This window comes from Somniosus microcephalus, chromosome 22, assembly GCF_052327205.1.
Source record: "Somniosus microcephalus isolate GS21.2 chromosome 22, FLI_Smic_1.0, whole genome shotgun sequence".
In the NCBI taxonomy this organism is placed as follows: Eukaryota; Metazoa; Chordata; class Chondrichthyes; order Squaliformes; family Somniosidae; genus Somniosus; species Somniosus microcephalus.
This window is the reverse complement of record NC_141008.1, coordinates 56,935,553-56,950,065: the sequence shown is the minus strand read 5'-3', so window position 1 is coordinate 56,950,065 and position 14,513 is coordinate 56,935,553. Positions and strand designations below refer to the sequence as shown.

The window sequence follows — 14,513 nt, the reverse complement described above, 5'->3', positions numbered from 1 at the left end:
TGTCCTTTAGGGAAGCCACATCATGATCCAACATTCCCTGGTGGAGAAGCTGGACAGGCAATACCTATTCCCAGGCCTCTGCCAATTTGGAACCGTTATTTGTAACAGGAAAGCAAGCGAGTTGCTGTGGAGGTTATTTTCAGCTCTGCCACATACCACTGATACTAGAAACGTGCTATACAGGGAAATCATTGGCATAAGCCTCTTGCCTAGCCCTCTATGGCACAGCTTAGTTATCAACCAATGCATTGACTTTTCCAGTCCAATCGTTTAAATTTTCCACATACTACTCTATGGCAATAAAGGAAAGTAAATCCTTACTTAGTGTCTTCAGAGCTGTCGGGCTGTAAAGTGACATGCAACGATGGGCTAGGAACATCTAAATGACAAAAAGTTAAAACAAGTCAGCAAGATAAAACAATTATCTGAGTGTACAATTCTACTCAAACTGGTCCACTAAAATAGCTAGGTAAAAATGACTAAACTAAATGCTAAAGTGCACGGTTATTACTACTTCATACAGGTTAGTAATGTGTCAAGAGGTTGTTTTCCCCTTAAGAAACGAGTGTAAAGACTGAAAAAAGTGAAGGGAGAAATGACATTAGTAGAAAAGACTAGGTTTGCTACTCACCTGGGAAGATAAACTGTTGTCTATGATGAAAGTAGTACGCAGCTTGGGGAAAAGATCACACAGGCAGAAGAATAGATAACAAATCAGTTAAGAAACTGTAGGATAGTAGCCAGCAATCACCTTTCTTCTAGAAATCATATAAATTTCCAGCACAGGAGGAGGCCATTCAGCCCATTATTAAATAGACCCATCATGCATTTATTATTGATCATCTCTAGAAAGACAACTTTTTTGTTTCAACAACATATTCAAACTGTTATGGTCTACTGAAAACCAATGGAGAGTGGCTGCCAGAAATCTAATGTGCTGCCTAAACAATACTCCTCCTAATCAATCCAATATTCCCATATAATTTTTGGTAGCGTTTGGTGAGACTACTTTATGATCTGTATTTAATCCTTTTCCATATTGTAGTCTTCAAATATTTGCACATTTTTAAACTGATACTTCCAGCTCTACTTTGTTGAGGAGAGTAATCAACTTCTTAAGGACTGCTAAACTATAGGATTCCATTTTCTAAAAAAGGATAAAAAGTGTTTGCGGTGTTTTTTTTAAAACCTAGAACCTGTTGCAAGATGATGTTTCCCCATCTTATAATGTGCCAAGTCAGAAAATATTACAACAGAATGGGAACTAATAGCTCCTGAATTAAATCAAGATTCCTATTCAAGGAGGCCACAACTTGAATCCCAGTTACCCTCAATGGGAACGGTTCATCACGTCTCAGAAGTGCCACCATTTGAGAGTGTGAGCGACTGCGAGTGCGAGTCAACTCTACACAGTCCAAAAGCACTTACTGTTGGGCAATAATGGACTGGAGACGATTCCACAGCCCACATCACCTTGATTTCTCAGTTGAAAGAAAATAGCTTGGTTGTAGACCAAGGAAGGTAGAGGGAGCAAGTGTTTTTTTTTATATAAAAAAGATTTAAAGAATGACTAAATATATTTGCAATATTAAAAACTAGCTTTAATTTAGATTTTACAATTCACCAAAGGTACAGGTCAGTACAGGTTTTGTTTTTAAAAATAGTTCTGGGCATGAAAAGGAGAGCAATGGTGTTAACCATTCCTCCCAATTAAAACTTTCAAATACAAGGGGGCTTTTCATCCATACCGTTACATATTTTAAAGACTTACCTGGAAATTTGAACCTGTCTCTGTGACCTTTTGGTGAAGGGTGAGGGGGCGGGGTAGCGCTGGGAGGATTGGAAGACTGAAAAGGTGCTGGAGAAGATGGAGTTGAAGAAGTTGTTGAAGATGGGTTGCTGCTGGAATCTAAAGGAACTGGTGCATGATCCTGCAAAAAAAAAGTTATATTTGAATGTGACCACTTGTATATTTACTAATTTGCAATATAACGAGCAATGATTTCCAACACAGACCAACTTCTAAATTTTATTTCACCGTTTGTTGAGTCTCCAAAATACGCTACATTGAAGGTTTCTGTGAATAGCTTCAAACAATGTGCACAAATTTAATGTTGATAACAAGGCTGCTCTCTGGACTTTAGAAGAATGAGGTGTGATCTCATTGATACACACAGGATTCTGAAGGGGACTGACAGGGTAGATGCTGAGAGATTGTTTCCCCGGCTGGAAAATCTAGAACTAGAGGGCATAGTCTCAGGATAAGGGGTCAGCCATTTAAGACCGAGATGAGGAGGAATTTCTTCACTCAGAGAGTTGTGAATCTTTGGAATCCTCTGCCCAGAGGGCTGTGGATGCTGAATCGTTGAGTATATTCAAGGTTGAGATCGATAGATTTTTGGACTTGGGGAAATCAAGGGATATGGGGATCGGGCGGGAAAGTGGAGTTGAGGTCGAAGGTCAGCCATGCTCTTAATGAATGGCGGAGCAGGCTCGAGGGGCCGTATGGCCCACTCCTGCTCCTTATTCTTACATGCAAGGCTGAATTATACAGATATTCAGAAAAGACATTTAATGTCAGTGTTATCAAAATGTATTAGAATACTTGTTTAAAATCTTTATTCAGTATTAAGAGTCTGGGACAAGCCAGATGGACTGCAGTGGTCTTTTCTGCTTCTGTATATTCATAGGTTCCAATTATTTGTTGGTCAATAGGCCATTATTACAGAATGAAACCTAGGTAAAGTTGTTCAACCAGAAGCAGTGTGCTTGGAAGAGTCACATTATATATAACAAAGTATATATACACTTGAAAATAAGTAATTTGCAGGGCTATGAGGAATGGCAGGAATGACGTATGAGGAGAGATTGGGTCGATTGGGCTTGTACTCGCTGGAGTTTAGAAGAATGAGAGGGGATCTCATTGAAACTTATAAAATTCTGACAGGACTGGATAGACTAGATGCAGGAAGGATGTTCCCGATGGTCGGGGAGTCCAGAACCAGGGGTCACAGTCTAAGGATAAGGGGTAGGCCATTTAGCACAGAAATTAGGAGGAATTTTTTCACCCAGAGAGTGGTGAACCTGTGGAATTCTCTACCACAGAAGGCAGTAGAGGCCAATTCATTAAATATATTCAAGGAGGAGTTGGATATGTTTCTTAAGGCTAAAGGGGTCAAGGGGTATGGGGAGAAAGCAGGGACCGGGTACTGAATTTGGACGATCAGCCATGATTGCATTGAATGGCGGAGCAGGCTCGAGGGGCCGAATGGCCTACTCCTGCTCCTATCTTCTATGTCTATGTTTCTATGAAAGAGCAGGGGAGTGGGACTAATTGGACAGCTCTTTCAAAGATCAGGCACAGGCATGATGGGCCGAATGGCCTCCTACTGTGCTGTATGATTTGAAGTATGTGTTTATGGGGAAAAAAGTAAATTATGCACTAAAACATCATATTTACTACCAATGTAAGCCATCTACAAATATTACAACACTCTTATTTTTAAAACTACAAAGTTGTACACACTCAAATCCACAAAGTTGTCCTGTGTTACCTTTTTATTTAGTGCCTTTGGGAGCGTGCCAAACTGGGGCTCTGCAGACCTATCCACAGAATTGTTTATATCAGATGGTACAGACTCTGTTCTTCGAATTGATGATACTAGACAATAGAGGAACAACTTAAGTTACTGGTTTCTCAAAACACAACAGAATGTATTATTGTATGATTTGGGTCAAAACATTAAATTGGGCTGAACAATCATCAAGTTCACAGTGCAACATTTTTGGACAGGTCAGCTGCCTGAGCTCCTTCCCCTCCTCCTCCACTGGCCCAAAATACCATATTGACAACATAATGTACCTTTTACATGAAAAAGTGTATCTGATGGGGAATTAAACGACCCATTAGTTAAGCGCAAGCGCCATTGAGAAAAACTTTGCAGTTACTTTCTTCTTCCATTCCAAACAAGTGCAGCATAACTGCTGTGACACACTTGGCTTGCTTAGGTCAGATTGCAGTTTCCCTGCCATCATGCACTCTGGGCATTTTTCAAGAGAGGTGTTAATAGCCGACATTTCCCAAATTTCACAATACAATCTGCATCGGCAACAACAGCTCACACACAAGGAAAACATCTCTCAGCACTTTACAGCCGCGTAAAAGAAAACGAAACAGGAGTGAAAGGGAAAACAGACGTTTAGGGGAAGGAGCCAAAGGTATAGTCTAAAAGAAGGGCTTTTAGGAGGGGAGGCAGCAAGCTAGAGAGATTGAGGGAAGTACCAGCTACAGCTAATGGGGCGATAGGAAAAGGACCAAAGTGCAAATTGGCATTAGAAGTGCACTGGGACATACAGCTGGAGGCCATCATTAAGATTGGGAAGGGAGGCAAGGTTGTGAAAGGATTTGAATGTGAGGATGAGGATCTCAGTCTATTTTCTGGGGCATGGAGCATGCGGAGGACCGGGGGTTGATGTATGTAATCACCACTTTGTATCGCTGCAGCTTGAAACATCACGCGACACCCAACTTAACCTTTTAAACTATTCATTCATCTCCTCCTGAAGCTATATGGCTTCCTGGTCAGCCGAGTGTCTGACACACAGAAACCAATCAACCATGTGACTGAAAACACCTTACATGGAAAAATACTGTACACTATATTACAAACTGAAATCTTACTTTGAGGAAGTGATATCCGACATGGAGGAGCTTCCTTTGTGCATTTGTTGTGGCACTTTAATCTAAAAAGGAAAGCAAAATACAATACCAAAATGCATTCAAATGTATTATCTATTTCAAAACTAAGATAGGCAATAACAGCTTACCGACCCTTGGCAACAGAAAGAATGGACACCACAAGGGCTTTACCATTAATATTTTATCAATAGCTACTATGCTCATGTTCATTTAATAATTTAAGATATCGGCAACAGGTGCTTTAAAAAAAAAAAAAAATCTTGGCATTTATATTAAGCTTTTATGCTGCAGAGCCTATTCATGAGCAGTGTTATGTTGGTTTCAGACACTTAAATCCATTAACCTGGTTTTATTAAGAGCGATGGTAATTCTTTGGAACAGTACCATTTCCTGACTGGAACTTCTTCAGAGTTCATTCCTAAAACCAATATATTCCAGTTTGGTTAATTATTTTCTTTTCAAGCTACCCCCATAGAGAATGTAAACGCATTTATCTGAGTAACTGAGCTAGTTAATGGGATCTATTTCAATAGGTCAGCTGCACAGGCCAGAGACTTTCATTTGCTGGTGACCAGAGTTGAATAATCTGGGTTCCCCCTCAGAAAATCTGCCTCTTTGCTTTTACGAGGCCAAGGAGATCTTCCCATTCTGCGGATCAGGTGTGATTAAGATCTACATATGCTTTTATACGCACACCTCACCAGCAAGTGCCAGCAGGATATTTAACAATGTAGGGCGTCACAGACACAGCTTGATCTGTCCTCACCCAATGCCCCACTCACCTTCTAGCTGGCAGTATTGGATGGCAATCAGCAGCAGACACCCTGGCTGACTTCCCCCCCTCCTTAAGCAATGGTAGCAGCCCCATCGCTGCCCAAGCTGAGACCAGCTAACTAAAGCACAGACCCAAAATTCAACCTGTGACTTTTGCTGGTCCGTGTCAGAGACAGTACCACTCCAGGCAGTACATTTACTCTAGCTACACTAATTATATGGTGTATTTATTACACCTACATGTTTGCCTGCTCCAATTACAAGTGTAACTGTCCTGGCAGAACTTACCTACAGTGTTTGCACTTCACGCCAAACATCATATTTTTTTGACAAACTTGACAGGTCTGTGATAACCAGGATTTTGTTGAAAACCTAAAAGCAAATATGTAACAGGTCTCTTAGTCCAAGAGCAACAGAAATTGTCATATCTGAAAAGTGGAAGATTGTTTCATTCAGTATTAACAGAGACTTCTAAGGCCAGATAGAATATGAATCAAGTAACTTTTTAAGCAAATAAATTACATTGAAGGAATATTTAAAAACATTCCTATTGCTTCATGTGACAATTGAAACTGTTCAACATTATTCTTAAAGAGCAATTTTCCACTTCTTGAAAGCTGTATAAAGAGAAAATTCACATAGGAGAGAGAATTTAACCAATTCAGTCATATAATCAGATTGTTCAGTGAAAACATCTGAACACTGGTACTGAAAGCAAGTCACTAATGTAACTTACATCTTCTTTAGTAACCTTTTAATTCAGTGATAACAATTATCATCAGTAGCCTGCTTTCATAACCAGATATCTGTAACACGGTCATATCCTCCACAAGGGGCATGAGAATTTTCTATTTATAATTATTCAAAACTGCAATCTCACATTCAAAATCAGTACCATTAAGTTCCAGCCAGACACGTTTCTGGGAAGACTGACTTCTGGGAGCTCAACAGTAGCAACAAATTGTGGATTGTGAGGTGCAAACATGGAACGCACGCACTAAACATTTTCAAAAAGATCAATTGTCAGAAATGTAATTTTTTTATTTTTTTTATTTTTATTTTTTTTAATATGTGTTCCGTAGACTAATTTACCAAAGGATTCAGTTATTTTGCACAATGTGGTAATCAATTCCTTTAAGCGTGGCATAAACAGAGCTAGTCCCATTAAAACAAATAGTGCTACTCATTAACTTATTGGGGGCCACATTCCCAACTAAGGACTTGTCCAAAGAGCCATTCTCAGAATGCTGCAACACACAGCGCTGGCACGCAGGACCCAATCTGCATTTCGCCACCAAGTAAGCACCTGATTTCAATCATTCTTTTATGGGCAGTTGCCAAGTGGATACCAGGCACTTCCCCACAGGAAGGGGGAGGGAACATTCCAGAACTATTAGTTTGACTTAGTTATTTTTCAATGGGGCTCTCTCATTTGCTGCGTAGAATGCGATAATCCTACTTTTTCATTGCATTCTACCTCTGGCCTGATCTTTTGTTGGAGCGCAAGAAAAGGACTCGGAACAATATGAATCCCAGCTTAGTAAGAACACAAGAACTCTGAGCAGGAGTAGACCATACAGCCCTTCAGGCCTGCTCTGCCATGCAGCAAGATTATGGCTGATCCTAGACCTCAACTCCACTTTCCCGCCTGATCCCCATATCCCTCGATTCCCCTAGAGTCCAACCAGACCGGCTGTGAATGAAGGCCCAGAGGCACAGGAGCTGGATTGAGTACCACTGCATTAAACATGTGAAGACCCGAGCAAAAAGTTTAACAATTTGATTCTGCTTTCTTGTTACTTACCTATGTGTAATGGAAAGCCCAAAATCTCTTCGTAGCATCTGAGGGGATCCCCGCGGTACACGTAAAGTGTCTGCAAAGGGAAGAGAGATTATGTTTAAACTGACTTTCAAAGGAATTAAAATGGTTTAAAAAAGAGACAGAAGTTATTTGGGCTCAACAGACCAGTGTTTGTTTTAATGCAGGACCAAATTTGTCCAGGATGGCCACTATAGACAAGGGTGCCTATATTGTGTATAAGGCAGGTTTTGCCATATTTTTAAAAGTCTAAATTGCATGTCTTTGAAACACCATCAAGCACTTCCAACCAATGCATTTAAAATGGAAGCCCTCAGATAAATAAGACTTTGGGCAGTCAGTCTACATTGAAACAAACTTAGTTGCACAAAATCCAACTGCTTTCACAGATACAAATCTCCAAGAGAATGGTGGATAAAATGTATTTATAGACTTAAAATTGTATATATTTAAAACAACCTGCTGCGTAGAGCAGTCTTTGCCAAAAATATACACAATGGGTGGCCTGGTGGCATCAGACATCAATGTACCAACATATTACATTTCCCCCAATGATTAGTGTTCCAAGTTAAAAATCAAGTGAAGTGCAAAGGTTTTCAAAGGGACATCAAAAAAATTCAAGCAGTGACAGCTCAGACCACCCTAGCACTTCCCAATGATTACTTACAAAGTAACATCAGCAGGTTACCTGCCTGCTCACAAAATAGTGCATGGTCCAGAAAACCAGAGAGAATGGGGGTGGGGGGAGAAGATGAGAGAATGCCGCATTACGGTCTAGTACCATAACAGGCATTTACAGGAAACTTTGTGCTATCCGGCACCCACGGGACCGAGCTGCTGCCGTTGCCTAAAAAGTGCCGTACTCTCCAGAGTTAATGTTGAGAGTTGCGGAGATTCTTATCTCCGTATTTGACAACAAACACTGTTGCTTAGCAACAGCTTCTAAACACTGGGGTGTGGCCCTAAAGCTCTGTAGCTGAAGCTGTTTATAGCTACAGACCTTGCACAGCTTGACTGTTCAAACAAAGCAAAAAAAAACAAACAAAAAGAATAAAAAACGGCTGCTGATTTTTGCCGGTGGCTCCAGATTTCCGGATAGCACAAAAAGTTTCCTGTACTCAGTTACTTCATTTCTTTGTTGTGACGCGTGGAGAGACAAGGATTTTGCATTGGTTTCTTTAATTTTTGTAAGAACTCTTCTTTTACACGGTTCCCATACCTCAAGCTTAGACTATTAGCCAATATTGTGTTTTAGGCGGGGGGGGGGGGGGGAGGGGAGGGGGAGGGGTGCATAGGTGGAAGGGAAAAAAAGCACTGAGACCAGCAAAGGTAAATCCTTCTTCGAAGGGCATTTGCACTGAAGGGAATCCCCTAGGCTCCTGTCTCTGTTCCACATATGTATTTTGACATGGAGGTTTAAAGGTGAGCTCTAAGTAAAGTTGGGGGGAAAGAAAATGTTTTTGCCATTAGGGAGGAACTCATTCCTGTCATGATGACAATTACTGGAATAAGACAGAAAGAAAGTCACTGTTGTAATGTGGGAAACGCGGCAGCCAATTTGCGCACAGCAAGCTCCCACAAACAGCAATGTGATAATGACCAGATAATCTGTTTTTGTTATGTTGGTTGAGGGATAAATATTGGCCAGGATACCGGGGATAACTCCCCTGCTCTTCTTCGAAATAGTGCCGTGGGATATTTACATCCACCTGAGAGCGCAGACGGGGCCTCGGTTTAACGTCTCATCCGAAAGACGGCACCTCCGACAGTGCAGCACTCCCTCAGTACTGCACTGGAGTGTCAGCCTAGCTTTATGTGCTCAAGTCCCTGGAGTGGGACTTGAACCCGCGACCTTCTGACTCGGAGGTGAGCGTGCTACCAACTGAGCCACGGCTGATACCAGTAAGTAAATAAGTATTGTATATATTGTTAATAAAATCTAATAAGCTTTAAAAACTAAGCCAACATCTAATTAAAGTCATTGACTGATTGATTACATCACATACCACATAAAAAATTTGCTTTACTATATTAGTAATCTGTAAACACAAGCCTCATGAGCTTAACCCTTAAAGTAATGAAAGCTGTTTGAAACAGCTTTATGATGCATTTTATCATGGAACAGCTGCAAAATAAAGGCCCGGAATTTGTGGTTGTAATGACTGTGAGACTGTCAACGTTTGCTGTCATTACTGTGTAAGCCTGGCAGCAACTTCTGGCTTCCGCACATTTGCAGTTAAACGTGGAAATCCGGAAGTTACTGTCAGTGATACCCTGCTCCTCCACAGGGTGCGCGGATGTAGTCTTCACCAGGTGCAATCAACACAAAATCAGTGAATTGACGTGAACTTCAACATTTTACGCACTATTCTGGCTGTAAAAACCACAGAAAATGTTGAGCCTTATTGAATGAGGTGTAACTGAGTTTTTAAACAGCATACTAAGTCATAATTACTGAACAACCTCACTGGCCCTGAAAAACTAATTTTACAAGTGTGGAGTCTCATTCCCTCAGAAGAACATTTAAACATTCCATGATTTTTAAAATAATAAAAAATATTTTTTTTAGTTTATGATATTTCTGCTTCTACCTTAATCCCATGTGTATGTCCCAATCTTTATTTTGCTTTCTGTACAATGTTCTAAAATGTGAATTTTATTCCCTGCTTTTTACTTCCTGCTTTGCAGTCTGAGAATTTTTCAATTTGCTTGGCTGATCAGCCTGCCTGTACTGTTGCTAAATGCCACAGATGGCGCCAAAGTCGCGCAAGAATAGAGGAAATCGACGTTCCAGAACCCACTAAATCTTTGTGGGCAGCTTTTTGCGAGGTCAGTGGCAAGCGCCATCCCTTCACCGCTTACCACAAAATCCGGGCTAATATGTTTTTGTTCTAATTTTCTCCCCTTAATCTTCCTGTCCTGAAAGAATCGAGTTTTGCCGGAGTACCAATACTCTCCAGTAACTCACCCAAGTGAGCATTCATGTACAAGTCCAGAAATCGAGTTCCAGCAGACTATTCTACTGTGGAGGACATCACAACCAAGCCCAATTTTTTTCTTCACCTGACATCCACTTTGCAGCCGAAACCAATAGTTATCCAACAGGAGCTAGACGTTGGTTGATTCTCCTTCTACCTCCCACCTCCCCTCGCCTATTTAGCCAGGAGCATTGAGGCACTCTGCTGTCAGCATGACAGCGATCAACTTACTCAGCACAGAACAGGAATCAAACCTGGGGCAATGACCTATATGGTTTAGAAGACCATCAAGGGAGCTCAAAATAATTTTATATTTACATTACTATCAAGTATAATTGCAAAAATATTACACTGCCCAAAGTTGATCCAGTGAGTTGCTGAACCATACAGAGCAAAATGTCCCAGGTTGTGCTGAGTTAACTGAGCATGGTAGCAGTAGAGCACTACAAATGGCCTCATTGCCTCTGCAATGCAAAGGTAAAAATAGTCAGTTTCCTTCCATGATCATTATCTAGTGACTCCTGCAAAGCACACGAGAGAATTTTGGTGAAGATTAAATCAGGCTCAGCTGCTGCACTGTGAAAAGCCAGCCAAGGCTTAGCATCAAGACCCTCATGAAAAATGCCCTACTGGGCAAGGTACCAGTGGCCACAGAACAGGAAAGGAGGTAAGGGGATAAAATTGTGACAAAAGACAAAATACAAAAAGGCAGGGAGAAGGGAGGGGGAAGAGAAGAGAAGGGAGCAGAGAGAAAGGGGGGGGCGAAGGGAGCAGAGAGAAGGGGGGAGAAGGGAGCAGAGAGAAAGGGGGAGAAGGGAGCAGAGAGAGAAAGGGGGAGAAGGGAGCAGAGAGAAAGGGGGAGAAGGGAGCAGAGAGAAGGGGGGAGAAGGGAGCAGAGAGAGAAGGGGGGAGAAGGGAGCAGAGAGAAAGGGGGAGAAGGGAGCAGAGAGAAAGGGGGAGAAGGGAGCAGAGGAAAAGGGGGAGAAGGGAGCAGAGGAAAAGGGGGAGAAGGGAGCAGAGAGAAAGGGGGAGAAGGGAGCAGAGAGAAAGGGGGAGAAGGGAGCAGAGAGAGAAAGGGGGAGAAGGGAGCAGAGAGAAAGGGGGGGGCGAAGGGAGCAGAGAGAAAGGGGGAGAAGGGAGCAGAGAGAGAAAGGGGGAGAAGGGAGCAGAGAGAAAGGGGGAGAAGGGAGCAGAGAGAAAGGGGGAGAAGGGAGCAGAGAGAAAGGGGGAGAAGGGAGCAGAGAGAGAAAGGGGGAGAAGGGAGCAGAGAGAAGGGGGAGAAGGGAGCAGAGAGAAAGGGGGAGAAGGGAGCAGAGAGAAGGGGGGAGAAGGGAGCAGAGGAAAAGGGGGAGAAGGGAGCAGAGAGAAAGGGGGAGAAGGGAGCAGAGAGAAAGGGGGAGAAGGGAGCAGAGAGAGAAAGGGGGAGAAGGGAGCAGAGAGAAAGGGGGGGGCGAAGGGAGCAGAGAGAAAGGGGGAGAAGGGAGCAGAGAGAGAAAGGGGGAGAAGGGAGCAGAGAGAAAGGGGGAGAAGGGAGCAGAGAGAAAGGGGGAGAAGGGAGCAGAGAGAAAGGGGGAGAAGGGAGCAGAGAGAGAAAGGGGGAGAAGGGAGCAGAGAGAAGGGGGAGAAGGGAGCAGAGAGAAAGGGGGAGAAGGGAGCAGAGAGAAGGGGGGAGAAGGGAGCAGAGAGAAAGGGGGAGAAGGGAGCAGAGAGAAGGGGGGAGAAGGGAGCAGAGAGAAGGGGGGAGAAGGGAGCAGAGAGAAGGGGGGAGAAGGGAGCAGAGAGAAAGGGGGAGAAGGGAGCAGAGAGAAGGGGGGAGAAGGGAGCAGAGAGAAAGGGGGAGAAGGGAGCAGAGAGAAAGGGGGAGAAGGGAGCAGAGAGAAGGGGGAGAAGGGAGCAGAGAGAAAGGGGGAGAAGGGAGCAGAGAGAAGGGGGGAGAAGGGAGCAGAGAGAAAGGGGGAGAAGGGAGCAGAGAGAAGGGGGGAGAAGGGAGCAGAGAGAAAGGGGGAGAAGGGAGCAGAGAGAAAGGGGGGGGCGAAGGGAGCAGAGAGAAAGGGGGAGAAGGGAGCAGAGAGAGAAAGGGGGAGAAGGGAGCAGAGAGAGAAAGGGGGAGAAGGGAGCAGAGAGAAAGGGGGAGAAGGGAGCAGAGAGAAGGGAGCAGAGAGAAGGGGGGAGAAGGGAGCAGAGAGAAAGGGGGAGAAGGGAGCAGAGAGAAAGGGGGAGAAGGGAGCAGAGAGAAGGGGGGAGAAGGGAGCAGAGAGAGAAAGGGGGAGAAGGGAGCAGAGAGAAGGGGGAGAAGGGAGCAGAGAGAAGGGGGAGAAGGGAGCAGAGAGAAAGGGGGAGAAGGGAGCAGAGAGAAGGGGGAGAAGGGAGCAGAGAGAAAGGGGGAGAAGGGAGCAGAGAGAAGGGGGGAGAAGGGAGCAGAAAGGGGGAGAAGGGAGCAGAGAGAAGGGGGGAGAAGGGAGCAGAGAGAAGGGGGGAGAAGGGAGCAGAGAGAAGGGGGGAGAAGGGAGCAGAGAGAAAGGGGGAGAAGGGAGCAGAGAGAAGGGGGGAGAAGGGAGCAGAGAGAAAGGGGGAGAAGGGAGCAGAGAGAAAGGGGGAGAAGGGAGCAGAGAGAAGGGGGAGAAGGGAGCAGAGAGAAAGGGGGAGAAGGGAGCAGAGAGAAGGGGGGAGAAGGGAGCAGAGAGAAAGGGGGAGAAGGGAGCAGAGAGAAGGGGGGAGAAGGGAGCAGAGAGAAAGGGGGAGAAGGGAGCAGAGAGAAAGGGGGGGGCGAAGGGAGCAGAGAGAAAGGGGGAGAAGGGAGCAGAGAGAGAAAGGGGGAGAAGGGAGCAGAGAGAGAAAGGGGGAGAAGGGAGCAGAGAGAAAGGGGGAGAAGGGAGCAGAGAGAAGGGAGCAGAGAGAAGGGGGGAGAAGGGAGCAGAGAGAAAGGGGGAGAAGGGAGCAGAGAGAAAGGGGGAGAAGGGAGCAGAGAGAAAGGGGGAGAAGGGAGCAGAGAGAAGGGGGGAGAAGGGAGCAGAGAGAAAGGGGGAGAAGGGAGCAGAGAGAAGGGGGGAGAAGGGAGCAGAGAGAAGGGGGGAGAAGGGAGCAGAGAGAAAGGGGGAGAAGGGAGCAGAGAGAAAGGGGGAGAAGGGAGCAGAGAGAGAAAGGGGGAGAAGGGAGCAGAGAGAAAGGGGGAGAAGGGAGCAGAGAGAAAGGGGGAGAAGGGAGCAGAGAGAAAGGGGGAGAAGGGAGCAGAGAGAGAAAGGGGGAGAAGGGAGCAGAGAGAAAGGGGGGGGCGAAGGGAGCAGAGAGAAAGGGGGAGAAGGGAGCAGAGAGAGAAAGGGGGAGAAGGGAGCAGAGAGAAAGGGGGAGAAGGGAGCAGAGAGAAGGGGGGAGAAGGGAGCAGAGAGAAAGGGGGAGAAGGGAGCAGAGAGAAGGGGGGAGAAGGGAGCAGAGAGAAAGGGGGAGAAGGGAGCAGAGAGAAAGGGGGAGAAGGGAGCAGAGAGAAAGGGGGAGAAGGGAGCAGAGAGAAGGGGGGAGAAGGGAGCAGAGAGAAAGGGGGAGAAGGGAGCAGAGAGAAGGGGGGAGAAGGGAGCAGAGAGAAAGGGGGAGAAGGGAGCAGAGAGAAGGGGGGAGAAGGGAGCAGAGAGAAAGGGGGAGAAGGGAGCAGAGAGAAAGGGGGAGAAGGGAGCAGAGAGAAGGGGGAGAAGGGAGCAGAGAGAAAGGGGGAGAAGGGAGCAGAGAGAAAGGGGGAGAAGGGAGCAGAGAGAAAGGGGGAGAAGGGAGCAGAGAGAAAGGGGGAGAAGGGAGCAGAGAGAAAGGGGGAGAAGGGAGCAGAGAGAAGGGGGGAGAAGGGAGCAGAGAGAAGGGGGGAGAAGGGAGCAGAGAGAAGGGGGGAGAAGGGAGCAGAGAGAGAAGGGGGAGAAGGGAGCAGAGAGAAAGGGGGAGAAGGGAGCAGAGAGAAAGGGGGGAGAAGGGAGCAGAGAGAAAGGGGGAGAATGGAGCAGAGAGAAAGGGGGAGAAGGGAGCAGAGAGAAAGGGGGAGAAGGGAGCAGAGAGAAAGGGGGAGAAGGGAGCAGAGAGAAAGGGGGGAGAAGGGAGCAGAGAGAAAGGGGGAGAAGGGAGCAGAGAGAAGGGGGGAGAAGGGAGCAGAGAGAAAGGGGGAGAAGGGAGCAGAGAGAAAGGGGGAGAAGGGAGCAGAGAGAAGGGGGAGAAGGGAGCAGAGAGAAAGGGGAGAAGGGAGCAGAGAGAAAGGGGGAGAAGGGAG

The 14,513-nt window shown here is 45.5% G+C and overlaps 1 protein-coding gene across 10 annotated transcripts in view; it reads right to left on the bottom strand.

Annotated features, from left to right (window-relative positions):
* The window catches only part of ksr1a (kinase suppressor of ras 1a), a 195,341-nt gene that overhangs the window by 31,910 nt on the left and 148,918 nt on the right, over positions 1–14,513 (bottom strand). For 9 of the 10 annotated variants that reach the window (XR_015073253.1, XM_085964817.1, XM_085964819.1 and 6 more), the window contains 7 exons: positions 7,278–7,347; positions 5,762–5,845; positions 4,682–4,743; positions 3,555–3,661; positions 1,772–1,931; positions 632–673; positions 322–379 (listed from right to left, as the gene is read on the bottom strand). Coding sequence is in view for 9 of the 10 variants with exons in the window: in XM_085964817.1 (XP_085820943.1) it covers positions 322–379; positions 632–673; positions 1,772–1,931; positions 3,555–3,661; positions 4,682–4,743; positions 5,762–5,845; positions 7,278–7,347 (583 nt within the window). In the remaining variant the exon portion in view is untranslated. The remainder of the gene's footprint in view (positions 1–321; positions 380–631; positions 674–1,771; positions 1,932–3,554; positions 3,662–4,681; positions 4,744–5,761; positions 5,846–7,277; positions 7,348–14,513) is intronic. The other variant, XM_085964814.1, reaches the window with a different exon arrangement.